General features: G+C 35.9%; 1 protein-coding gene across 1 annotated transcript in view; it reads left to right on the top strand.

Annotated features, from left to right (window-relative positions):
- Positions 1-27,850, top strand: part of LOC149536815 (Chaperone DnaJ-domain superfamily protein) — a 96,319-nt gene that overhangs the window by 47,064 nt on the left and 21,405 nt on the right. The window contains exons 3-4 of the mRNA XM_089804702.1: positions 7,572-7,711; positions 9,323-9,460. Of these exons, the coding sequence (XP_089660828.1) occupies positions 7,572-7,711; positions 9,323-9,460 (278 nt within the window). The remainder of the gene's footprint in view (positions 1-7,571; positions 7,712-9,322; positions 9,461-27,850) is intronic.

Raw genomic sequence — 27,850 nt, 5'->3', positions numbered from 1 at the left:
CTCCAACCCCGGGATCGATAAGATCTGAAATGAATTGGCCCTCTAAATCTGGAGAAAGAACAATTTCATATATATTACACCCAGATTTGCCAATCTTTGTGTCACTCCACACTTGATAAAGATTAATCGCTTGCTCTTATGCAGAGATAACATTGTCTTGAATTGGTGTTAAAAATGATTTCAGTTACTTTCCTTATATAGGCGGTTAGGGAGGCCAAGAGGTAAAATCATCTAGGAGGCCAGCCTGAACAACTAATTGGCCAATAAAATTAATTGAATCAGTCTGTTCTCCAGGTGCTTTAGGGCGGACCTTATTGGGAAAGAAAATGATTCTGAAATGCTTAATCATTTTGTAACAACACCTCTGCTTCTTAATGCTTTGGTCAAGTCTCCAAATGGGGTGGAAGTTTTCCATGTCAGAGGATTTTCCTCATGTTTCTGGATTTTCCACCAACTTTATGTTGCTTATTAAAACCTGCTTAGCCATCCTAAATCACCTCCTAAGTTTGATTCACCAAGCTACTTGGGTGGATTCTTTCTCATTTTATCACTGGAGGATATTTGTTATTTTTGAGGAATGCTTCTTAAGTTGGGTGGGGATCAAGGTAGTTGGAAGATTTTATTGTTTGTGTCCCACTTCGAGAGAGGAAACTACATCATTGAGAGGACAAGTTCCTCTTGGGGTGGTGGAATCCCCCACCCTTTGAGGATTTTTCTCATCTAATGCAAATCTTCGCCAATACACACTACCCTCTAAATTTGATCAATTTCCTTTAACTCTTTTGTTCAATCATTTCGAAAATTGGGGTAGAGATCCTAAGATTCAAGCCTAAGAGACATGGTGGAATTCAGGGTGAATGAGGATTTGTCCTTCCAATTTGGTGGAAATCTGACATGCACGAGGATAATCAAATAAAACTTCAACTCCCGTCAGATTTCATCATGCCATCTTACTTTATTCTCCTGTCTTTAGCTTGCTCTCAACTCTCATTGACAAGCATCAAAATATAACCATTCGCCTCTTATCCTCATTATACTCTTCAAGAAACTTTGTATGATGCCTATTACTAGGGCGGAAATCTGACCATGAGGAGGATAAAATCCTGGGTAGGGGGCGGACTTCACCCTACCCAAGTATTTCATTATCCCTACTTCATTAACCTCGCCCCCTTGTCATCTTCTATTCACTGCAAAACCTCCAAGACTTCACTCAACTTCCACTATACTTCAACAATATACCAAATAGCCTTCAATTGATAGGGCTGACATCTCATGGTTGCCAGGACAAAATCCTAGGCAAGGGGCAGATTCTGCCACTGCCTGATGATTGTGATCACGTTCCTCTTAACTGATTGTAACTCCATCATTCCTAGCAGATTTTTGCCTTATTAAGCACTTGCCAAACCCAAAATCAAGGACTTGACTTAATTTTGGTCTAACAACCTCTTGCTATGGCCTGGAACTTGGAGACTCTTGCTATCTAAGACCCTAGAGAGTGCTTACTTCTGCAGCTTAGGAAAGGAGGGGTTCCGCATTTGCAATGGAGTGATGGTGTGAAAACCTCACAACAGGATCCACAATTATGCTAAATTTTTTCCTTATTTACACAAGATTGCAAAGCCTTCCAGAAAAGAAATACAGATAATAAATGTTCATGAATGATCAAGAAGTGATCAAATGATTTGATGGGATTCCTATTTATCTCTTGTAATAGATCAATTGGTTGCAAATCCTATATTTAAAAATTGAATCCAAGTGCAATATTGAAAAAACAATAGATAAAAGTAATATCTTTTATAATTATAACAAGATTCTCAAGTATTTGAGATTCTGAGTGACAAGTGATTCAAATCAACTGAAACAGATTGGCTCTTCAGGTTCAGTAGGTTCTCTGAGTCTTAATGAGAATCTCTGAGTCATGCTTGAGTTTTGGTTGTATAAAAGGCTAAAATAGAAGAGAAATTAAGCTTCATTTGCAGTCCAAAGAGCTTGTTTAGAGAAGCTAATTCTTTTGTCAAATTCGGCCAAAGTTCTTTTGGCCTAGTTGGAGATGGCCTGGTGCATCAGTCATTGAAATTTAATTGTGTCCGAGTCTTGTAATTGCAATATCTGCTTTAAGTGCAAGGCAGAAATTATACAACAGTATATATATATATATATATATATATATATATATATGCTTTAAGTGCAAGGCAGAAATAATATAACAGTATATATATATGCTTTAAGTGCAAGGCAGATATCATACAAAAGTGTATATATACACACACACACACACACACACTATTGCATATCAAGAAAATAACATCAAAATTGTTTAAAGTATGTTATTATCTAACCGGCACTGCTACAACATAAAACTATCACCCACCCACAATACAAAAAATCAGTCATTTTGACTGTCCACGGAGAGTTTTACATCAATACATTATAATATCATGATAAAAAAAGGAACTTATTGCTTGCTGCTGGAACTAGAAGTGGTAAAATGCATGGGAGAGGGCATTAAGAGGTTGGCTGGAACATCCCTTTCTTGTGCCTGCTTCTTCCAGTTGCCTTCCTCCTTAAGCTTCTGTATAAACTGAGCAAGCGCGATATTGAACTCATCTATGTCCTTCACTTCAGTATATCCACGAGCGAATTCCTTCTTCTTCACCGTTTCTTTACCATCTTGCAGAATTTGAAGGAATTTTCTCTCCTTAAGCTTGAATACAGCTGTTACCTCTATCTCCTTCCACTTTTGGTTGAGTGGCGGGTTCTGGTTCTCCCCTGAGGAACTTGGCATCTGTGGTCAGGGTTCTCGTTCCTTCTAGAGCCTGTTTGAAAGACTTGGGCCGACTGCCATTACTCTGCGATTCAGCTCCTTCTGTTTGCTCTCCATGGGGCTCAAATTGACGGTTTGTAGGAACAAGATGGGTGAGATTTGAACACACCAGGTTAGAAACATGCTTGTGAGGGGGGAAGGCCGTCAGTAATAAATGTCTTAAGTGCTTTGTCCTTGCACTTCCAGGCAAAGCAGAGGCCATTAATGGCCGGGCAATAAAGAGGGCTCTCTGGTAGGTCAAGTTGTAGAGCCCTCCCTTCCCGCTCGATCCAACTTTTTTGGTGGTATTTTATGTTTTGTTATGAATTCTATAACTTTTTGTTACATCCCAATTTTTGACCTAGCTTGAAATATAGCCGTTGAGGTTCACATGAAGTCAGTTGGAGTTTAATTTGATATAATCTAGCGAAATGGTAAGATAGTTAGTTGTTATGATGACATATTAGTTGATCGTTAATCGCAAATTTATGGAACTAAGATGAAAGGTTAACTTATATGATTATTTATAATTTATAATTTAATTACGGAGAAATTCCTTGCAGGGAGCATGTCGAAGGGGTGGAAGCATTGTCAGAAAAGAATTAGGGAGGGCATCACCATCACTGGCAGACGGATAAAGGACCTAGCGATTTGAAACAAGATACACCCATGGAATTGCATGAGTTATTTAATAAATAATTTAGATAAAATGATTGAATTAAAATATAAAACGTATCTTAAAGGGTTTTAATTTATCTTTTGTCATAGTACTTTTAATAATTGTTTATAAATGTTCATTTAAATAATATCCAATAATTTGGCACCATTATCATTTAATAATTTAAAAATTGTATTTTATAATAATGTTCGGATTATAATAATTATATTATTATAATCTTCAAATTTTTAATTTTCTAATTCTATTCTCTTCGTTATTTCAACCGATTATTATTTGGCATTTTTAATAGTATTTATATTCATTTGGACTTTTGGGAATTCGTAATGAATCTTGTAACTGTAGGAAGACGTAGAGGCATGCTTGGAAATTTGAAACTTGGAAATTTGAAACGATTATAATCTTCTATATTATGCTCTTGTTTTTAATTGATTTACATTGAATTAAAGTTTGGAAAGCGTATAGTTTTCTTGATGATGTGTGGAAGTCAAGAAGTTTCGGTTTCAACTTTTAAGAGCCATGGTCAGGTTTGTTTATAAGGTGCCTCTCGAATTCCATGAGGGGGATACAGGGTGTACACTTTCCATATGGTTGAGTATCTACCTATTATGCATTCGAATTTTTGCAAGCATCTTTAACCTACTTCTGTGAATCCCGACATATAATTTTTGCTATGAGAGAAAGGACGGGGCTTAGCCAATGTGCTGTAGGTGAACAGGTTATTTCCAAGCCGTAGGTCACACTCTTGTTTGGCATTGCATTGGGTGCTCTGAGAGATATCCGACGCTTTCCTTAATACCTTTTTTTGTTACGGAAGCATTAGAATATACACATCTTTGTATTCAGAGAGTTAAATGGTCTTCGCATTCAAAATTTAAATGTCCTTGCAATCAGTGTTTATATGTCTTTGCATCCAAATTAAAAACGTCCTTGCATCCATAAATAGTTGCTATCCGTAGAATTTGAAGGAGGCATTGAGTCCAGTAATGTTTCTCTTCTTAACTTTAACATGATGCTGAGTCGGTCATAAGTTTAAACTTATGCCAAGTTGACATATTTTTACATTATTATTGAAGGTATGAAGCCATATGTTTTCTATTCAGCCTTTCTACTTTATTTTTAATGGAAGTATTAGATAAAGTTGACTGCAGTCATTCCAAATTTATACATATTCAAGTTTAAAACAACTACCATAGCATTGATCTAGTTATAGGATTGTTTTCACCATAATATCTGAATATGTATTATTTTGTAGATCTTCTTTGAATGACTTTCTATCTCGATAAAAGATAATATACAGTATGGAATATTGTTTAAATCTGAATTGAATATCAAAACATAGTACCAAGGAAATTTTCCGGGCTAAGAGCCGGAATAAGGTGAAAGAGGTACAAGACATATTAGTAAAAGTTAATTGTTTAGGCATCAAGGAGTCACTGGCCTAACAGCCTATTTATGGTGAGTAGGTGTAGATGAACCTGTTAAAAAGAAATACAAGATTGTTGATATTTTGAGATCTCTTAAAAACATAATCTTAGAATATGAAATAATAGTTGTATGTAATCTTTTTGAATAAATGAAAGAGAGTTGTCTGATCTAAGAAACCTGAATACCTGGAACTCACCTGGCTGTGAAACCAAGATGATGGGTGATGAGGTAAGAAAAATGATTCATCATTAATATGAATCAGTATCAATTGAAGACATTTTAATATTTACCATTTTAAAAGAATTTAATCAATAGCTCATGCATATTCTTGTTATGATGATCATCTGTTGCCAAGTCATATGGCGTGTTTATATCTTGAAGTTTGGTGGATGGTAAGATGTTCCCTGTCAATTCCGGGTAGGGAGGGCCTTTCTCGATTGAGATCGTGTGGGGAAAATATTTGGTCCAAGGTTGGGTGGTAAAGCCCCTGACAATGTTTCACCTCACTCAAGATGTCGGATATGAGTCAGACAGAAGTAAGCTACGCATTCAATCGTTTATCAGAAGCAGGTATTATCATTCTTATTATGATGAGGTAAGATTTAATTGAAGTATTTCATTGTTATCATCATTTTACTTTCATATAAACGAATACTGAGTATAAGTATTTATCTAATCTTGAGAAACTGTCACAGATAAGCAATCGAAGGAAAAGAAATCCAAAAGCCCTAATTGGTTGTGTGACAGTTGGACCCTTAATTGATATAGTGGTATTGGAAGCCCTAACTGAATCCGTGGTATCGAAAGCCCTAGTTGAATCTGTGGTTGCTGAAGCCCTAAATTGAATCTGTCGTCATGGAATACCCTAGATAGAATCTGTCGTCGCGGATGCCCTAATCGAATTCCGTGGTCGCGGAAGCCCTAAGTGGTAAAGCGGTATCAGAAGCCCTAAATAAACCGATGGTGATTGATGCCCTAATTGGTAAGATGAGATGTGATGCCCTAATTTAAATTATAGTTGTAATCATTAAATGATTTTGAGATAGCAGTCGATTTGAGAAATTGTTATAGTGTATTTGTGGACTAACCCGAGTGGTTGCAGAAGCATACTTAGATGATTTTCAGTCTCAGTTTTTCGAGGTATGTGATTTCAATTTCTGAAGTAATTTCATTAAAAGTTATTTCAAGCATTTAGTTAAGAAATTTTTGTTTAATTGACTTTAACGGTAAATCTTCTTCACTTGAACATGAATGATGTAACTGCCCTCGTATGAAATGAAGAAGTAACTGTATTCCTTGAGTAAGTTGAATGATAAATTAGACCCGGGAAATTCGGATGTTACACTTTTGAAGGACTATATTAGGGTTCCAGATGAATGTCAGCATGGATATTTTCTTCATAACCGTGTTGGTAGTTCTGTAGCTTCAAATGAGGCATATCTATCTCTTTGAGGTGGAAATCTTCCTCAAAGAACTGAAGATTCCCATGGCACAATCTCCACATGTCAGTATATGACAAGTTCGGTTTGATACTCATGGAGAGAACCTCCTGTAAGTCTCGATGGCAGTGATGGAACACTACACTGCTTTCGGACCCACTTGGAAGTCAAGGCAAAGTCATCTCTAATTCATGTTTTATTCTGCCCGTATTATGAGTGATGAGTTTAGTTAACTATGAGTTGTCATCTTTAATGAAAGAAATTAAAGATGAATAACTTCCTAATTAATAAAGCTAAGTTGATTATAATTAAAGAAATTAAAAATTTCAACTCCACTTTAAACAAGTGCTCACTGGTCTAGTTTTATGGTTGATCAACAATTTGAAGATAAAGTGCTTGTGAGTATCAGATTTTGTAAGAACACTATCTCCAAATACATTAAATGAGGTTCTGAAGAGTTCATTAGGTTTATAAATGCTGACAGTATTAAAAAAAATCAATGTTATATGCATAATAGAAAGTCAGCTTATGCTGAAAAGTCACTACTTAAATAGCTTTCAAGTTTCAATAGAATCTCAAGTATGAAAGACATGTAAATGTATGGGTCCTCTTTCAAAGGAGTAGCTCGTTCACGTGACTGGACCTCACACCTAACAAAATAAACTGCATGTTATGGGAGTTATTTTAGCATTGCCACCAATAAATATAAAGTTCTAATATTGCAAATGGTAGTTGTATCCTTTAATTTTGGTCATTAACTATAGGTGTCAAAATTTAATGCATTTATAAGTTGAGGGATCATTTATTATGTTGGCTTATTACACATGTTCTGCTAACATGCTTTTTACCCTTTTCATATTGGAATAATTTATGATTTCACTTCCTGTGAAATGTGGGAAAGCCATAGAAATGAAAGTCCAATATTGGGTAAAGAAGTCACTAAACTTTAACATCTTGTTTTAAAGTCGGCGATTATATTTTTGTTAAAAGAGTTGATTGAATTTTTTTTTTCTATTTTCTTAGGTGCACAGATTTGTTTTTTGTTGTTTAGTGATGGACGTGGACTAGATTTGCCTCTTAGCTTCTCCATGATGTTGTCCATGAAATATCCAGCAGTTATATTATTTTCTTTTCATCATCCATGGTCAGTAATATAAGAGTTCTTCTTTTCTATCAAAGTTCTCAGAATTTTGCAGAGTGAAACTCACTTTTTCTGTCATCTTAGTTTATGATGGCAGTGGGGATTTGGAGGAAGGGGAAACAGCAGAAACTCGTTTCATTAAGATTCAGGCAGCTTATGAATTGCTTATGGACAAGGAGCAGCGTAAGAATTACGATAAGGACAACCGTGTCAATCCTGTCAAGGTTGAGATCTCACTCATTTTTTAACAGAAAATCATAATTGTACAATTACGTAAAGCAATATTTTAATGATCCACTGATTGTGTAAAAACATTATTGTAATTTAAATTTCAAAAATGGAGTAAGATAGTCTATCTGCAGTTGCTATTTACCCTGGCCTCAATTGTTGCTCATAATATTACTTTAAGACATAGACAACTTTTCATAAGTCTTGTTCTGGTCTAGTTTTTGGCCTTAAGGATATTAGAATCATAAATGTTTAGCATGCTGCACTACTATACACAACTATGAATTTTTCATGCTACTATTAGTTTTCACACATGCTTGATTTGTTACTTTTGCTTTTACTTACTAGATCTGTTTCTGGTATTGGTAATGTATTCAACATTCAGTTATTTGTTCACTGATTTGTCAATTTAAGATCTCCTCAGATGTATGTCCCAAATTTCAATTTCGATATCTGTTGATGCTGTATACCAATACTTTCTTGTTGTCATCTTTTGTTGCTCTTTGCTCTCTTATGATTTGGCTGTTTCCATTATCCTTACCATCTCTTTGCATTTCTTTTTGGGAATATGGTAGCAGATATCATCCAAAAGAAAAGTTTGAGCTGTTCTCCTTTAATTGGTTATCTATCTGAACCTTTATGGTTATGAATCCGATTTATAAGCATTTTTTTTTACCCTAGCTCACCCTGAACTTCCCACACATTCCATAGTTCGTTATATGCATGGAACTAGTCAAGTACTTCTTGTACACTTTTGGAATGGTCTAGAACCATATATCATGTAGCTAATATATGGAGTGATAAGATCTTATTGCATCCAGTTCAAATCACTTAGACAACTGGCATTACCACTTTGTTACCCTCGCTCTAGGAGATTTTCAACCTACAATAGTGGGAGCAGACAATATAATTATCTCTAATCTCACATACCTAAATTCTATTGACATTTCTAAAATTCAACAAAAGCAACAACAGACAAGAAGAAATATACTAGATTTTGGATCAATGGCAACGGATAAAACTCAGCTAAACAATCTGAAAGTTATCTCCTAATAAATGACAATCTGGATTTATTCTCATTCGCTACTTGTATTTTTGTGAAATTGTTTCAGTTCCAAGACTCCCATGATAAGATTTTGTCTGGTTGCCTATTGAATGTGGAGTATGGGCAGGACCTCTCTGGACTTTTGTCTTAAACCAGTGTACACAATATCCGTTTCATTTTTGTATCTGATATATCTTTAATAGTTTTAACTTTTATTATGTGTTTAACAATTTGATGCATGAATGTAATTCTAATCTCAGATTATTTTTTGAAAAGAAAGATCTTAATGATATGTATAAACATTATTCTTGAATGTATTGTTATTGTTATTTCCATGTACAAAAGAGATATCAATTATAGTGTATCTGTACATAACAAAATTCATGATGATCCAAACCAAGGAGCATCTAAGTTCTGAATTAGTGAATATATTCTGTTTCCAAAGTATATCTATAAATATGCACATGGCATTGTTTTCTTATAAATTGTCTTGATTTCAATTGAGGAACATTTTGCATCTATTCTATAAAAGTACTTTCCTAATTCAGATTTGTACTACCAGGCATCTAGAGCATGGATGGAATGGGTAATGAAGAAAAAGAAAGCTTTTGAAAGACGGGGAGATTTGGCAGTCACAGCTTGGGCAGAGCAACAACAACTTGAACTGAATCTTAGAGTTCGTCAGCTTTCACGTACAAAGGTGCAGTTGATGTTGATGTTGTTGATTTTCTTTTTACGTTGCATTTCCCGCTGTGATGCATTTGCATTTGATTTTACTGACTAGTGATTAGTGGAATAGAATGCAACATTTCAAATTTTGGTGTAGCCTAATTCATTGGAAAGATAGACTGCTATATTTGTTTGAGATGGTAGATGTTTGTTACTAATGGCAGTACAACATGGTGGCCCTATCTGCATAAATTATTAAATACAGTAGACATCCAAAATGTAAACTTTAAAAAGCAGGCCTACAAAGACTACAAAAGCACAGAGAATAAAAGAAACTTTATGGCACATGTTAGTGTTAATCCAAAGTGTGTGGATGTAAATTTAGTTAAAAGGTATGAGCTTATTAAAATTGTTAGCATCTGGGAAAAATTTAATTGGCTATTATGGTTCATGCCACCGAGTTCAGTTTTTCCTTTTCAAAAAATAAATAAAAATTGTTTGATTCAAAATATGGGGAATTTAGTTTGTTGAGTGCCCAGTTTTGCATTATAAGAACCAGCAATCCTTCCCATATTGTGCATGCCATTCTGAGTATTGGAGGCTGAGATGCCTGTGTTGTGAAGGACACCTGCTATTCTATGAAGACAGCCCTTTCTTACTGCAAATATTTATTCATTTGAAACATGCTTCTTCTCATAACTCATGGTTGAACTAGAGGTGGCACAAACTTGCTGCAAGCAGCTTGGTGAAGGATACCACAGACTGGAATGTCTTTTTTCTCTGGAGTAACTAGATCTACTGTGCTTGAACCTAGTGAGGATCTAGGTTTTCAAGGGATAGAGATGTTTGAACTTGCGAGAAGACTTTGAACAAATTAGCTGATGGTTTGAGCTTTTAATGAGAAAATATTTCAGATTTCTAGAATTTGTTAAAGTTTAAGCTTTGTAACCTGTTATTTTGTTTTGCCTTTCTCATGCTAGTAGAGAGTGAAAACTTCAAGGTTGGTTTGACTTTTTTGAGGAAATATCTTGTGAAACACACAATATGTTATCGTTTATTACTCGAAAGGAGGAGAAGAATCTTAGTAAATTAGAAATAGAATGTTTATGTATAAGGGTTTGGACCTAAAAATATATAGTCAATTAGTTATTAGTTGTAAGCTTTACTAAAGTCCTAATAACTTTAGGATGTACTTTATGTTTTCTTTCACTATGTTCTTTTTATTTGTACCACGTTCATGATGTGAGTTATTTTCCTCACTTGTAATCCATTGTAAGAAGCCTTTCCCTTACTTTAATCAATATCTTGGTAATCTTATGCGCTTGATTTTGTAATATGGTACTAGACCTCAGTTAGAGAGCCATGGAGTCTTTGATAGTTTGAAGGCATAGGGACTGCTATTGGTACAGACAGATTAATATTTTATCATTTATTACTCGGAAGGAGGAGAAGAATCTTAGTAAATTAGAAATAGAATATTTATGTATAAGGGTTTGGACCTAAAAATATATAATCAATTAGTTATTAGTTGTAAGCTTTACTAAAGTCCTAATAACTTTAGGATGTACTTTATGTTTTCTTTCACTATGTTCTTTTTATTTGTACCACGTTCATGATGTGAGTTATTTTCCTCACTTGTAATCCATTGTAAGAAGCCTTTCCCTTACTTTAATCAATATCTTGGTAATCTTATGCACTTGATTTTGTAATACGGTACTAGACCTCAGTTAGAGAGCCATGGAGTCTTTGATAGTGTGAAGGCATAGGGACTGCTATTGGTACAGACAGATTGAGGATCAGTAGTGTAGCATAGTGAAGAGCCAAAAGTGTTTGCAGCTTTGTTATATGTCACATATGGATTTGCAAGTAGAAAAACAAATTGTCATTTTTCAAGTGTTAGATTAAACAGAAAATCATGATTTCTCAATAGAAAAATGCAATGTTTTTGTTGCTTAAAAGTTTGCTACTGTTTTTGTTGAAAATTCTGGGTCTTTACTGGAAGTTGTGACATGTTTTTGCTAATAATCACACCTTTCTAAAGTCACTTTATTATTTAATCATAAAACCACCTTGTAATTTATTCATAAATTCGCTTTATAAAGTAACTTTAATTTATTAGAATAAAACATTAACGTTAACTTTTTTTTTTCTAAGGCAAAATGCTACCAAAGGGGGTAGCTTGCTATACTGAGAGGAAAAATTGATTACATATAGGATGTAGAGCTGATGAAAGAGGAAGATGAGTCCTTTAATCAGCTTGAAGATCCTTTCTGTTTGCTCAATGTTGAAAAGATTATCATTCTCAGCCAGGTTGTTATTAAATCTTCCCATGCCAGGTTTTACTATCCCCTTTTTGAAAAGGGTTCATGTTTTTCCAATTTTAGCCTTTTTTCCTTCTGGTTCCAGATTAAAGATTGCTGCTAGTTCCAAATTATGTGGCTTGATTTGTGTTCCCAACATTTTTGCCATTGCAATCACATAGTTCTCTTCTGCTATTGTCATTCTTGCTATTCCCTGACCTTTGACATATGTGCCTGCAAATTTAACAAAGGGGGTATACGACTTGGCATATACTTCTCCATCATTGATATGTCCTACCCGCAATTTGCTTCCAATGACTTTGATCATTGCCTCCTTTGCTTGCTGATTGTAAAAGAATAACCTTCTGACATGATCCTCTTTCTCCTCCTGTAAGCACCTTTACAAAACACCACGGATGCTTGCCGTACTATTTCATATTGTTAATAATCGAATGGAACGAAGGAGCTTGTTTTCAGTCTCTTTATTTATATATTGGTTCTGAGGCCTGCTCGCGTTATTGGGCTTAGAAGTTTCCACATTCTTAAAAATTTTATGAACGTGTTGGGGATTTATTGGGATCGGCTATGATGGTTCAGATATGCATTTCTGTTCGATATATTTCATTCTTGAAATGTCTCAGTTAATTGTACAATTCTCAAAATGCCAATTTCGTTTTTTGATTTTCTATCTGGTTATTAGTACGGGTTTCTACCTATTAGTTTTAAGTTCCTGAGATTTTTCTTTATGTTTATCATGGGATTCAGTTGATTTGATAAATCATTAGTAACAATTTCACTGCAATGCAATGTTTTGTGATACAAACTTACAAAGCATGCTTGTTGGGATATTTAAAGATATGCTTGCAGTTGATTTTTTTTATTTTTATTGAAAGACTTGCAGTTGATTTTGATGTGACTAGGTATTTGTAAGAATATTAGTTCAATATATTTTGGTTCTTGAAATGTCTCAGTTAATTTTTGTGTTATTGGGATGCCAATATTGTTTTAAAATTTGCTCTCTGGTTATTAGCAGGGGTTTGTACCTATTAGTTGAAGTTCTTGGGATTGTCCTTTGTGTTGATTATGGGTTCAATTGATTTGATAAAATGTCCCCTTTTTGGTACATTAGAAGTCAATTAAATAATTAGGTTTTCAAATTATATCAAATTAAATGACAACTTAGTTTAAGTATTTAATAAAGTATTAAAATGACTTTTCTCTTAGGTTCAATATGTCATTGAAGTCTCCTTGATGCAGAGAAATATCAAAGGACCATGTTTCTTCTAGTAATTAGCTGATCCATCCATAATTCACCATATAAACAACTTGTTAGAGGCATTTTCATCATCTTGAAATATCTGGTAACTTTTCCAAATCTGTAAATAATCCTTAAATCTGCAAATTCTCAGTATTGTACTGTCATAAAACCGGTAGAAAGAGGCAAATATTCACATTCTTTGTCATTTAATAAACAATTGACCAATGCTTTAAATTTCTCCAGCCAACTCTACATATGAAATTGCATTATCCCCATTTTAGACGCACTTCACCTTTTTATAAATAATCTCCCTTATCGATTCACAGGAAAGCATTAAATTTCCTTCATGAATATTGGCCGAATATATCTTACTTCCACATTAGAATTCACATGAGCTTAATTACTCAAGTAAGATACTTAAATTATCTAAAAAACTGGACATTCCATATTAAGTTTCAAACCCAATTCAAGGAATCGCATGCAATCATTTTAAAAGCATGTATATCAAACAATAACAATTGGTTATATCTCAAACAATAACCATAAATAGCAATAGGAAAGCAAAATTATTTTGACTATCCAAACAGCCATAAGGAACCCAATATCCAACCACACAAAACTGATTTTAATCATTTAGTTTATCTGTCAATGAGCCCAATATACTTTCAGCATACAAGTTCCAATGTAGAATCATAAATCAGAAAATCACTTCCACAAGAATCGGTGCCCCAAAGTAATATTAAAAATTAGAATGTTCAAACTATAACTGAATCTTGTAACATGGCAAAATCTGCTCTCTATCATTTCAGCCCGCTTAGGATCTGATTTTTATGCCAAATAAAACACCAATCTGATTTATGAAAACCGTACCCATACTTGTTCAAACTAAATTAAATGATAGTCAAGTGAAATCTACATTTTATGCATAATCTAGAACTTGAAGGGACCCATTCTAAATCGGTCTTCTTCATTTAGAAACCCCAAATTCATGTCATAAACCGTTTGCTATAAGGTGGCTCAAAAAATTTCAGATTTATGCTCTTATCCAAATCGTAGCCATAAAACTGATTTTCAGATCTATGAATCAATAATACACCTGATACTACCATGTAAGGATTCAAATCCTTCTATGCCCAAACTAGACTCATGAATAAATTGATACATAGAATAAAATGATAAACAAATACTCTTAACACATTTATTGATTGCTTCAGCATGAACAGAAATTCTGTGCCATTATTTTGGGCTCTACTTTGTATTCACATAATGGCCATGACTGTCAGACAGTCAGAGGGCTGGTGATGTTACATTTTCTTCTCCCTCTACTATGATATTTCAATTACATCAAGCCCTTTTTATAATTACTCTGGGCGGTTATTAATTCTTCTTTTCAGTTACAAAAGACTGTTCAAATTCCCTTAACCACATATGACATGCAAATTGCAAAATTTCCAATTTTGCAGTGTTATTTTTGTTCACATTTTTTAATATGACAAATTGGGCAAAATAAATCAATCTTCACATTGGACATGAATTATTAAAATATTCTCTGATGTTTGGGGTGCCCTGCACCACTCCTAATACCCTATATCCCCATATAATGTTTGTCTGTCTTTTCACTTTTCTTGCAGGTCAATGTTTGTGTCATTGAGGGAATTTGAAGGTTTCAATTGTTTTCTGTAGTCGTTTGCAAGTCCATTTTTGGCTTGCATGTTGGACGCCAAAGTCAGCTTTTTTCACCAATGTGTTTCAGCCTTATTGTTGATTGAATATCCATGAGCAAACTCAATGTGCTACAGAACATTCCACATCATCATGTTCCAACAAGCAGAGCTTTTCCAACATCTCCTTTCAACACCAGCATAGCAGCTTCGATCAGTTGTTCAGCAACCTTGTTTTTGCATTCTTGGCATCTTTCTCTAACTTCTTTGAGGGAACTCTATTGAAGCTAGCAAGCTCCACACATAACATGCAATGCACCCCATCACACCAGATTACCAGGTCAGAGAGGTGACATTACCATCAACACATATCAGCTTGACCCTGTGATCTACACCACACACATGAAGTAAATAAAGCTTTAGTTTGCAATTAAGGGAAAATCTTCATTTCTCTTGCTAGCATAATCAACCTCCTCTTGTGCATACATTGAAGGTGTGGCACAATTTGCATAGATTTTCTATGCAATACATTCATTGTGTGCTTGAAATTCTCAGTTCGAAAGCAACCTCATATGCCATTCCATTGCCAATCAACATTACCACATGGTTTCTTTTGACACTGGCGACAATCTTCCATGTCATCGCCTTCTTCCACTTGGTGCAGAGGGAGTTGGTAAAAAACCATTAGCTAAGACATTTTTTTTGTCAGCCCTTGGTCACCCTCCAAATCAACCCTCATGAAATCTGTTGCGGTCTCACTTGCGTCCTTAACTTCTACAGCGCTTCATTTTCTCAATCAAATATGTTGTGGGTTCCTCCATTGCAAGTCCCATGTGGCTTCAGGCCCATTGTCATCTCCATCATGATGTTATCATTTGATTTAGCTACGCTTTGTTGTAAAGTGAAAGCTATTGGCAATATGTCCAATCAATCAAATAAGGTAAGTAACATGGTTGTCATTTATGGCAACATATTTGTTTTGTAGATTAGTCATATCATTTGTGAAGGAAAATTGTCTAGGTATCAAATAGCATCACAACAACATGATAGATTTGATGATAGCGGAATATTCTCTTGGAATATTCTCTTGCGCAGTTAACCAGGGATGCATGACATCATATTGATGATGTATACCAGTGCCCATGTCCATACGATCAACCAAGTCCAAGTTATGAAGGAATTAGTAATGCAGTGATGACACAACGCAGAACAAAGCATATCAACACAATGTGTTAAACGACTTGATTTATTATTTTGAATTACCATTTCTTAATATGCCGACTCTAAGAATGTTATGTGAGCCAACTAGGGAAGGATTTACCAATATGTTTGGTATAAGTAAAGGACTTCATTTGCGAAGTTAAATATAAGTCTTGGAAAGGTATACTCAGTGATTGCGAACTTGATATGATCTTGTGAAATGAGAGTAATAAGTGAATGCGATATTATGACATGATGCGAAGCATTGTTATGCGAGATATGATGCAGATTGATATGTGTGTAGTCGCCCTTGTATGAAGAATTGTCAGTCAGAAGATTTGCAAAGCACAACAAGTATCTCAGTATTGTATTTATACTTATTTCTTGAAGATCTTATTGTATAGTTGCATGTTAGGGCAGTGGGCTCTTCTTGCACACATTTGTATATGATCTACCAACTCCTTACAGGGTTGAGGCTTCTAACAAAGCCTAGTCTCCTAATAGGGACTCGAGACACTATACATGCTTCATAGACTCCTAACAGGGTCGATATCCTTAACCGGATCCTTTATATAGTGAATCATTTTGTGGGTTTCATCCCCACCGGGGTTTTCCCTTGGCTAGGGTTTCCCTAGTTAACAAAACATGGTGTTATGAATTCTCTTCTTGTATGGTTGATTATTTTGTTTAGCACTATTGGTATTCTCTTTCATGTATGTGGTAAAGTAATTAACAAAATTTAGTTGTGGATAAAAGGATTGAAAATACTGATTCACCCTCCCTCTTAGTATTATCTATTTCTGACAATTGGTATCAGAGCTTGGTTATTTAGAAGAGGCTTAATGGCTTGAATAAGATCCCTATGGATATGGAACAATTGAAGAAGAATCTTAAAGAAGCACTTGAACAGATTGATCTCCTTCCCGATGAAAGAGATGGTCTTAAAGACAGATACAAGGATGCAAAAGCCTACATTGGTGAGTTAAAGGACAAAATAGATGACTTGAAGCAAAAAAAATCTAGTAAGCAAACCAGTGATGATGATATTGAAGATCTGAAGAAAGAAAATGAGATCCTAAAACATGAGTTAAAGATAGTTGAACTTAAGTTGAGTCTTAAGAAAAATGGAGGAAAGAATGACTCTAAAATTAAAGCTGAAAATGCAGAGCTGAGATCCCAGTTAAGCAAGATAACATCTGAATTGGAATCTATTAAGTTAGAGCATGCAGAACTAGAAAAATACAACACTATTGTGAAAGGTGAGTTGGTACAAACCAAATAACAACTTGAAAATTATATACTAGTAGTGATAAGATTGAAGAACAAATATGTGCACAAAGACCCAGTTATGACAAGACTGGACTTGGATTCTTTCTTGGACAATCCGCCAAGAAATCTATTGAGACAAAAGAATTTGACACTTCTGAAGTCAATAAAGATCTAAGCAAGACAGAGGAGACATCTAAGGACAAAGAGAATGTTACTTATTCTAAGAAAGATAAAGAATCTTATCATGATATGGACAACAAAAGAAAAGAATCTTATGCCTAGTGTGATGAACTTGAAGATACTGAAGTCAATTGCAAAGATAAGTCCTTCAAACCTATTTCAAAATTTTATTACCATAATTGTCATGGATATGGTCATTATGCAATAGATTGTAAGAGACTTAAATTTGATAGTAATAATACAAATAGTAGGATATATAGGAAAACTAACCATGTAGGAAACATAAGAAGATCTTACAGTAATGAAAGTGGAGAAAGAAGACAAATTGTTTCCTACAGATGCAACAATCTTGGATACATTGCAAGGAATTGTAGAGCACCTGACAACTAGCAGAATGAACAAAAAATAGATGTACCTCTATGTCAGTTGTGCAATAACTTTAGACACAATGAAGTTTTGCAGAATGGACAGAAGAGACCTAAATAGGAATCAAAATTACAGAAGGAACAATAGAAGAAATGATATGAATGAGCAGACAAATGAATTAAAGGAATCATTTATAAAGGCAAAGGAACTAGGATGCTCTCATACAATTATAGAAGATGTACCTGACAAGACAATGAAGTCACTTATTGTTTGTGACTCCTCTTACCAAAAATAACCATTCTTAGTAAAAGAGAGTATCAGTTATTGATAATTGATGTTAGACTAAGTATCAAAGGTTGTGCAGTTGATAATATGCAGTAGACATTGAGAGAAGTCTACAGTGAAGTGCACATTGCCTGATAAGATCAGGATAAGGATATGAAAGAAGAATAACCTCTTTGTTGCACAGAGATAGTACACTAAACTAGTGGTAGACATGCATTTAATGCAAAGTACAGAGTGTGAAAGATTTGAAGGACACAAATTGATTTGCATACATCATTTGTTTGTGCGAAGTCTGAATGCGAGATCGAAGCAAGATTTGAAGAATTAAAGAGGCTTGCAATTACGCAAAGTCATCGAAAACCCTAATACGCGAAGTTGAGATATTTTCTGAATTGTTGAACATAATCTTTTAGAAATGGCAAGACAAGAAGTTTTTAATGTAAGCAATAGACCTAGATACAATTTCAAGAAACACCCATTTGTTTCTTTGCTTGATAACCCTATTGGAGCATTTTCGCAAGTTCTGGAAAATGTCCTTCATGTTGAGGATATAAGAAGTTATATCCATTGCAAGATTGAAAGCATAGGTGATATGGAAATACATAAGGAATTAGAGAAGATGTGCAAAAATGATTTGTCATTGAAACCTGAATATGGTTATCTAGAACAACTTAACCTAGTTAAGCATATGTTCTACGTGGACTTCGACAATCATGAATGGACATGGATAATTAAGCAGAAGACATGATGATCTTTTATGGTTGGGAGACTCTATCATATGTATTGATAATGACCTAATTCACAAGGTCACAGGTCTAAGTAATGAAGGAAGTAATCTAGTAAATATCAAGAATGTGCGCAAGATAGTTGAGATAAATCTCAACACATGTTTTGACTGTAGAAACATGAAGGTAATTAGCATTCAAGATGAAGGTGTAAGACTGATTTGCAAAATCTTGGGATACAAATTTAATCATGGATCTAGGATAGATTCAGTCCCTGTAGGATTTCTTCATGTAGCCTACCTAGCAATAAGAGGCGAAGATGTTAATCTATGTGACATCATCTGAATGCAATTATTGGATAATATATCAAGAATCAAGAAATCTAGGAGCCCAGTCTTTAGGTTTGAATCTCTATTGACTCATATATTCTTCTACGCATCTAAGAAGTTCCTTGGAATCATGAATTGGGATGGAAGTGAGTGCGCAATGCAGTTAATCACTCCTGCATATAGATCAAGACCTGAAGCAATTAGAGACAATGACATTGACAGAATAATGAAGTCTTTCCAAGCAGAAATGAAGCAAAGATATAGGATACCTCCTGCGCTAGTAGAAAAATACAAGGATGAATTGTGTTTTATGGTTGAAATAGATTTCACTTGCATGGAAGTTGTAGTTCCTCGGGTAAAGTTCATTGAACCTATGGGATATGAAATGAGTGAGGAATTAATTGAAGGGCATGCGCAGATAATCCTTCACTCAGAAGTTGATTATGAATGTCCTAGATGGGGGACATATTCTGAGAAAATGAGAGAAGTCAAAACCAGCCAAATAATAAAGGACTCCAAGAAAAAGGTGGAAAAGGTGATTGATTCTATATTGAAAGAATCTGGAATGACAAGAAAAGAATTTGATGAGGGGAAAGGGGTAGCTATGGAAATGAAGGCCAATGGTCAAACTGAGCTATTGACCCCTACAACCATTGCAGTGGCAGGACCTACTGAAGAGGTCACAATTGCTCAAACAAGTGCGCAAACACCTACTGCGCCATATGCAGCAGTTGGGCAACAACAACCACAAAGAAATCCAGTAAAAACTGAGGAAGCACCTACATCTAGAAAATCTACAAGACTTGAAAGGACTAGAACCTCTCCTAAGAAGAGAGTCAAGAAAACTACAAGTGGTCCAAGGAAGAAGAGAAGAACCTTGTAGATTAGTTCTTTTGAATCTGAGGAAGAAATTGGTGACAGACCAGTAGAGCCAGCGGATCAAGAAGCAAAGACATCAGCAGGATGCAAAGCATGGAAACCCAAGGTAGAGAATCTAAACATGCAAATTATTAATTATAACAATTTTGTGCAACTAAATAAATACTATGATTTGTACAATAATATGGATAGAAGACCACTAGAAAATGTTGTAGTTAGAAATATGATTCTTAAGGGTAAGAGATTTGACAGTATAAGAGGTCAGATACCTGATTAAAAAGCAGAGTATTAGAAGAAGACAAGCAAATAATAGTTAACATGGTGAGAAAGCTATGCATTGTAATTAATGAGGAAGAAATAACAGAAATTCTGAAAGGTATAGCACCATTGTTAAGACACAAAAAGAGATCCATTCGCATGGGAGGAAATTATGAAGAAGTGAACATGGAAATTGAAAAAGCTATAGTCTCATACATGTCCACTATGCCTAAGAAGAGTGTGCAACCAGAAAAGGCAAGCCTAATGACATAAAAGAGTGTGCAGCCAGAGAAGGAAAGCACTATGATAGAGAAAAGTGTGTAGACAAAAAAGGCAAGCCCTGTGCCCAAAGAATTTGAGGAATGTGCGCAGACATAGGAAGCTAGTCTTACAGCATGCAGTCCTCCTCACAGTTTTGAACAACCAGCAGCAACGCCAAGCTTAAGTGATTCACCATATATAACCATTGGTAGTGAATCTATGCAAGTAGATAACACCAATGTGACAGTTGACAAAATTGAGGACCTATTCAAAGAATTTGGTGCTAGCATTGTTGGCAATATTGTGGACCATAGTAGCTCTGATGAAGAAACAAATCAAGAGCCTAAGAAAGAAGATGCACATTTTGAGAAGAAAATTGAGCCTAGCATTGAAGTAGCTACCTCAACTGTACCCTTGACAGTAGCAACAGTAACACCCTCCACACCACCTACCCAAGTAATAGCAGCAGCAGTTCAATCAGATGAAGAAGATAAAGCGAAGAATCTTATATCTTCTTTAAGTAAACTTGTTGAGAAAAAGAAATCAGTCAAGTCCTTTGAGAAGACTTTGACTTCAGTTTTAGACAGAATGGAGATGGTAGTAAGCCCTGTTGACACCCTTGCAGATATTCAATAGTGCGCAACAATTTTTTGCAAAGCTTTTGATAATGAATTCACAACACTTTCTAATGTGGCTTCAATTCAAGCACAAACAGAGCATGATGGTAAACTCCTTAATACCATGTGCACTAATATGAGGAATGACATAGAAACTTTGAATATATGCATCAAGGCACTAAGACAGTGTATAGAGGAAGGAAAATAGGCTTATGCTAAATGCAACTTGGCATACATTCATCTCCAAGAATTTGATGATCAAATCAAAGAAAAGGTAACTGAGCTTCAGATGCTCATTGGTAACTTTCTGAAGCAGAACCAGAAGATAGATACCATCGAGCACACAATGCAGACACTTCATGACAGCATAAGGAATATGCAAGTAGAAAAAGAGAAAGCTCTGAATAGATTCACTCTCCTAAGAGAACACTTGTTCCCACAAGTAACATTGCTGGAAAATCAATTGGAGGAATGCTTGTCAGCAAAATCTTCATATGACAAGTTTGTGGCCACAGACTTGAATGCAATAGAGTTAGCCACATATGCTTTATGTGCGCTAATCAGTGTATCTGATGCACTAAAAAAAAGTTGGAAGAAACACTTTGCACATTTAAAAACCAACTTCAGTGATTGCTTTTCCAAGTTTTGATGCAGGTACCAGATTTTGAAAATCTTTTCTTTTTGTGATACCTTTGTCATTGATGTCAAAGTGGGAGATATATGGAAAATTGTAACTAATTGTAAAGGGAAAAATAAGGATATATATATATATATATATATATATATATATATATATATATATATATATATATATATATATATATATATATATATATATATAGTAGTAAGCTTTTATTGTAATTTGTAAGGGGGAGCAATAAGTTGTAATCGAAGTTATAAGGGATGTAATTTTCTTAAAACATGAATACAATGCTTTTACTATGTTATGGTTATTTGTTTTGTTTGGTATGACAATATGTTTGAGACTTAGCCAATTTTCCCAAAATGTTGCCATCAATGCCAAAGGGGGAGGTTGTTGGCAATATGTTGAATCAATCAAATAAGGTAAGTAACATGGTTGTCATATATGGCAACATATTTGTTTTGCAGATTAGTCATGTTCATTTGTGAAGGAAAATTGTCCAAGTATCAGACAACATCACAACAGCATGACAGATTTGATGATAGTGGAATATTCCCTTGGAATATTTTCTTACGCAGTTAACCAGGGATGCATGACATCATACTATGACGTATACCAATGCGCATATCTATACAATCAACTGAGTCCAAGTTATGAAGGAATTAGTAATGCAGTGATGACATAACGCAGAACAGAGCATATCAACAGAATGTGTTAAACGACTTGATTTATTATTTTGAATTACCATTTCTTAATAAGCCAACTCTAAGGATGTTATGTGAGCTGACTAAGGAAGAATTTACCAATATGTTTGGTATAAGTAAAGGAAGTTAAATAGAAGTGCGAGGAAGGTATAATCAGTGATTGCGAACTTGATATGATCTTATGAAATGAGAGTAACAAGTGAATGCGATATTATGACATATGATGCGAAGCATTGTTATGCGAGATATGATGCAGATTGATATGTGCGCAGTCGCTATTGTATGAAGAATTGTTAATTAGAAGATTTGCGAAGCACAAGAAGTATCTCAGCATTGTATGTATACTTATTTCTTGAAGATCTTATTATATAGTTGCATGTTAGGGCAGTGGGCTCTTCTTGCACACATTTGTATATGATCTACCAACTCCTTACAGGGTTGAGGCTTCTAACAAAGCCTAGTCTCCTAACAGGGACTCAAGACACTATACATGCTTCATAGACTCCTAACAGGGTCAATATCGTTAACCGGATCCTTTATATAGTGAATCATCGTGTGGTTTCATCCCACTGGGGTTTTCCCTTGGCTAGGGTTTCCCTAGTTAACAAAACATGGTGTTATGAGTTCTCTTCTTGTATGGTTGATTATTTTGTTTAGCACTATTGGTATTCTCTTTCATGTATGTGGTAAAGTAATTAAAAAAATTCAGTTGTGGATAAAAGGATTGAAAATATTGATTCACCCCCCCTCTCAGTATCTTCTATTTCTAACAAAAGCATTTATTGCTAATAATTAAATGAATTTTGTTAATTGTTATATAGACTCTCAATTTAATGCTTAGTGGTTAATACTGTTAGATTAGGTGAAAAACTAATCTCCCAAGAACACTTGCATGCATAAACCTGTCACATGGATGAAGCAAAGAACAGAGGCAAGAAAAAATCAAGGAGGCCAAAAAGCCAGATCCATCTTATGGACATGCAAAGAGCAATATCTCATATAATCTAATAAGTGAATGAATAAAATACAAAGAGGTGAATCCTTATAAAAGGAATCACGAAATCCGAAAAGGGAAACTAAATCCTAAAAAAGCTAGGGTTGCACAATATAATTAATAAAATATTAATTATATGCACCTACAAGATAGCTTAAGCAAACTAGAGTAATAGGCAACTTAATTAATTAAATCAAAGTGATTTAATTAATAAGTTAGAACAAATAATTACTCTAACACCCCCCCTTAAGCGAAGCTTGGGAGGAAGCTAACCTAGCACAGCTATGAAAGAGAATTGGGTCTCGGCAACAAGGCCAAATCAGGTACCCAATCACAACAAAATCTCTATAAAGAGGAGAAATAGAGAAAACCACATGGGAAAAACCCTACTCTAAAAAGAGATAGCAAAGAATGTTCCAGAAGAAGGAACAAAGAGATCAGAAGAGAATCATTGAAGCATGAAGAACTGCAAAACTCTGTCAAAATGCTGATCTGTAGAACCTCCATGGAAATAGAAGGCACGAACCATCAACCAAAGGAACCTCCATGGAAATAGAAGGCACGAACCATCAACCAAAGAAGCATAGAACAACAATATAACCTCCCCTTAAGGCAGGTGAGGTGACAGGCAGCTGAAAAGATGGGCCTAAAATCTCCTACAACACAGGAGCCAAACACATCGAGAGTGAGGTACAAACACCAATAAAGGCACGTGTCATCGACACTGCATGAGAAAATAGAGAAAGAGGGCCTATAAGCGGCAAACAATTATCCCCCCCCATGGCACTTTATAAAATAGTGCAAGTACAACGAATCACAATGATGAAAAGGATCTCGAAACGCAAGAGTGGTACTTTATCTCAGTGCGTTGCATAAAGATGCTTACAATGAATATAAAAAATGATCAGGAAAAACATAAGGCTGAAACAACAGAAGGTAAAGCCCAAAACGAAGCAACTGAAGCAACAAAATCGATCTTCGGACCTGAAACAAACAGGATATCCACCAGAATGCTAAAACGCAAAAGACTGAATAGGATGTGCCTGGAATAGAATTTGGAACAACAACCAGCATCACTGGAAAGAGCATAGAAAGAGCTTTCTAGCGATATAAAGAAGTCCAAAATCGGAGATCGGAAGCTCAAGATACGCCTCCCGGAGTGCAAAATAGAACATCCGGCTTTGACTGCCAAAATAGGCAACCAAACTGCATCAAAACCCAAAAACACCTATACCAGCATCTCCGTCTCGGAACCAGCTTTCCGGCGCATTTTTCGGATCGAAAAAATACGTCCGTATGCTCAAGTTACGGAGAAAAAACCACCAGGGCCTCTGAAAATGCATGAAAAATTATTATTTTTTAATAAAAAAATAATAAAAAACAAAAAAACATTATAAAAATCTCCACTGCCGGCGGAGCGGCGGCCGGGCGGTGGGAGGGTGGAGGGCCGCCGAGGGGTGGAGCTGCGGCGGTGGCCGCCGGCGGAGCCGCTGCGGGCCGCCGGCAGGCCGCTAGCGGTGGCCGCCAGCGGTGACCGCTAGCGGCTCCGCTACGGTTAATTAACTGCCGCGGCTAAAACTGCCGCAATTGTTATTTTTTTTGCGATTTTTTTATAATTTTTCTGCCTCGATCTGCGTGCAGGAGGCTGTACAACCCTGTATGGCAAATTTTTTTTGCCTCCTAGACCAACGGTGTCCAAAATGGACAAATTTTATATGGATTCTGGGATTTTTGGGCGCTCTGAGCGCAACGGTGATGTCCGTTTGAGCCCAAAGTGACCTGAAAGAAAGGTCCCCCCTAAATCCACATAAAAAGCTTCTAAAACCCTTGAAAAAAGCAGCTTCTGAAATGCTTCAACAAACCACGAACAGCGAGCGGCAAGCTAGCTCTGATACCATGTTAGAATCTGATAAGATAAATAACTCAGAAAACTAGTGCAAAGAATAAATATCTAAACTATGAATGCAAATGATACAAAATCAAAATAGCATAGTCTCCAAGAAAGTAATGCAAATGCTGGAAGCAAAATAGCATTAAGAGGATGCAAAAACAAGAGATGCAAATACAAGCCAGGTAGCATGCTTATATAGGCTAGGAAGAGGGAGGAGGTGGCAACACCAACTAATGAGGAGCAACCATCTATCGGACTAAAGATAGTAAAGTATCTTCTCAAGATAGCTAATGGATGCTCACATGTAGGAAGGTGACACTTCACAACCATTCACCTAATAAGACATGCTTTATTAACCTAAGCGAGATTATTAAAAGTGTAGGAAAAACCTAGCAAAATAGGAAAAATAAAAAACTACACTAACACCCCCCCATAAGCGAAGCTTAGGTGGATGCTAACCTAGCAAAGCTATGAAAGTAGGAAAATGGGTCTCGGCAACAAGGCCTGATCAGGTACCCAATACAAGAAAAAGAACTAGATGAAGGAAACTAAGCCTCCAATCTAGGAAATGTCCCAAAGAGAGGAACAAAAAAGAGCATGAAGCATCTCCGAAGCATGAAGCTGCAAACACTGTCAGAAGAAACTGCTGGAACCCCCATTGAAATAGTGCATGACCAGGTAGAGAAGACAAAGTCTGAAGAGCTGATCAATCGAAGAGGTGACCTCCAAAGGTAGGAATGAATGAGTGTCTATATAGTAGATGAACCATCTCACCGAAATGCATAGGTGCCTAGCCACTGCATCCGCCTAGTACATAGGAACAAAAACTGAATACGTAGATCACTCAACCGAACCAAAGAAGCAATAGAGCCAACAGGTGAACCCCCCCATAATGCTGAACAGGGAGAGGGGTGACAGGAACACTGAAATGCAATGCCAAAAACATCTGCAAGAAGAAGAATCAGGAACACCAACAGTGCAATAGAAGTACAAGCATAGGATAAAGGGCGGTGTCACCGACACACTGCATGGGCTAATGTCGTGGAAGAAAAATTCACTTGACAAAGGTGGATGAGCACAAAATGGAAAAACATCATGACCCCCCATGGCACTTCATAACTAAGTGCGAGTACAAACAAACACAAGGTGTACAAGATCCCAGATATGCAAAAGCAGACACTTTATCTCAGTGCGTTTACAGAAAAAGGAATGCAACAGAATAGAAGCATACAATGCTCAGAAGTCAGAAAGAAGAGTGAGCGAAAAGAACAGAAAAAGAGATTCCAGGACTTGTAGAATCCAAGTAATCCGCCAGAGTGCGAAAGTGCAAAACTTGAAGGAGAAAGAACCTGGAGCAGAATCTGGATAAAAGACCTCTGCAACTGAATAACTCACAGAACCAGCTTTCCAACGATATCTGGCGAGCCCAGAAAAGAGTCTGAATGAGCGAGATATGGCTCCCGGAAGGCAAAATAGAACATCTAGCTTTGACTGCCAAAACAGGTAGCCAGACTGTAGCAAAAATCAAAAAAACCTGTACCATCATCTCCGTCTCTGAACCAGCTTTCCGACGCATTTTTTGGATCGAAAAAATACGCCCGTATGCTCAAGTTACGGAAGAAAAACCGACAGGGCCTCCTCATGAAGAGCATATGCTAAAAGTGAAACTTGGGCACAATAATCAAGGAAACAAATAGCACCACTGCGATCTACTTGAAAAATCATGCACTTTCAAAAAAAGAATCGCCTCGATATGAGGTTGTATGAGAAAGTTATGATCCTCCGAAGTTTCCAAAAAGAGAACTGTGCACAGTCATAGCTGAGAATCTGCAATTTCTGAAGAATTCATGCATGAAAATCAAAAAACCAACTCCATTAGTGGATAGAGCACAAAAAAAAAGCCAAGTTCATAATAAGAATCATCAAAATCGGAGTCCGTATGAGCAAGAATGAGACATTTGAAAACTGCGTTCAAATCTGCGACTGCCAACGGAGAGGGGTATGGCTGTAGCATTTCATGCTCGATTCTGAAAAATATATAGCTTGCATGCAAAATCTAAAAGATACCCAGATGGTTTTTCAGGGCTGCGAACAAAACCCAGAAAGCGTTTTTCTTTTTGATGTACAGAAGATGCTGCTGTAGTGTAAATTGGACGCCTTTAACAGTAAAAAACGGCTCCAAAAATCTAAAAATGACCTCAGCAACCAAAATATGACATGCAAATGCTGGATCAGCTTCCTAAGTCCATCAATGGTATGCTGGAACCTGCAATACTGATTGAAAATCCCAAATATGCAAGTTGGTTGTCAGATTTGAGATTGAAACCCCAGAGAAAAATCGTTTTTTGTCAAAACTTTTCTGATTCTCAGGATCATCCAAAGATGCAAGAGAAGAGCATACTTCGTTTTTCAAAAAACTACAAAAAAGTTTATTAGCCCCCCCCGAATCTCTCAAATAAAGAAACTAAAATCTACTCTTGCACATAGAAAAGCTCTAATACCATGTTAGATTAGGTGAAAAACTAATCTCCCAAGAACACCTGCATGCATAAACTTGTCACATGGATGAAGCAAAGAACAGAGGCAAGGAAAAATCAAGGA

Source organism: Cupressus sempervirens, chromosome 10, assembly GCF_028749045.1.
Source record: "Cupressus sempervirens isolate cs-2001-9-10 chromosome 10, ASM2874904v1, whole genome shotgun sequence".
NCBI lineage: Eukaryota > Viridiplantae > Streptophyta > Pinopsida > Cupressales > Cupressaceae > Cupressus > Cupressus sempervirens.
The sequence above is the reverse complement of the archived record's forward strand: the minus strand, read 5'-3'. Positions and strand labels throughout refer to the sequence as shown.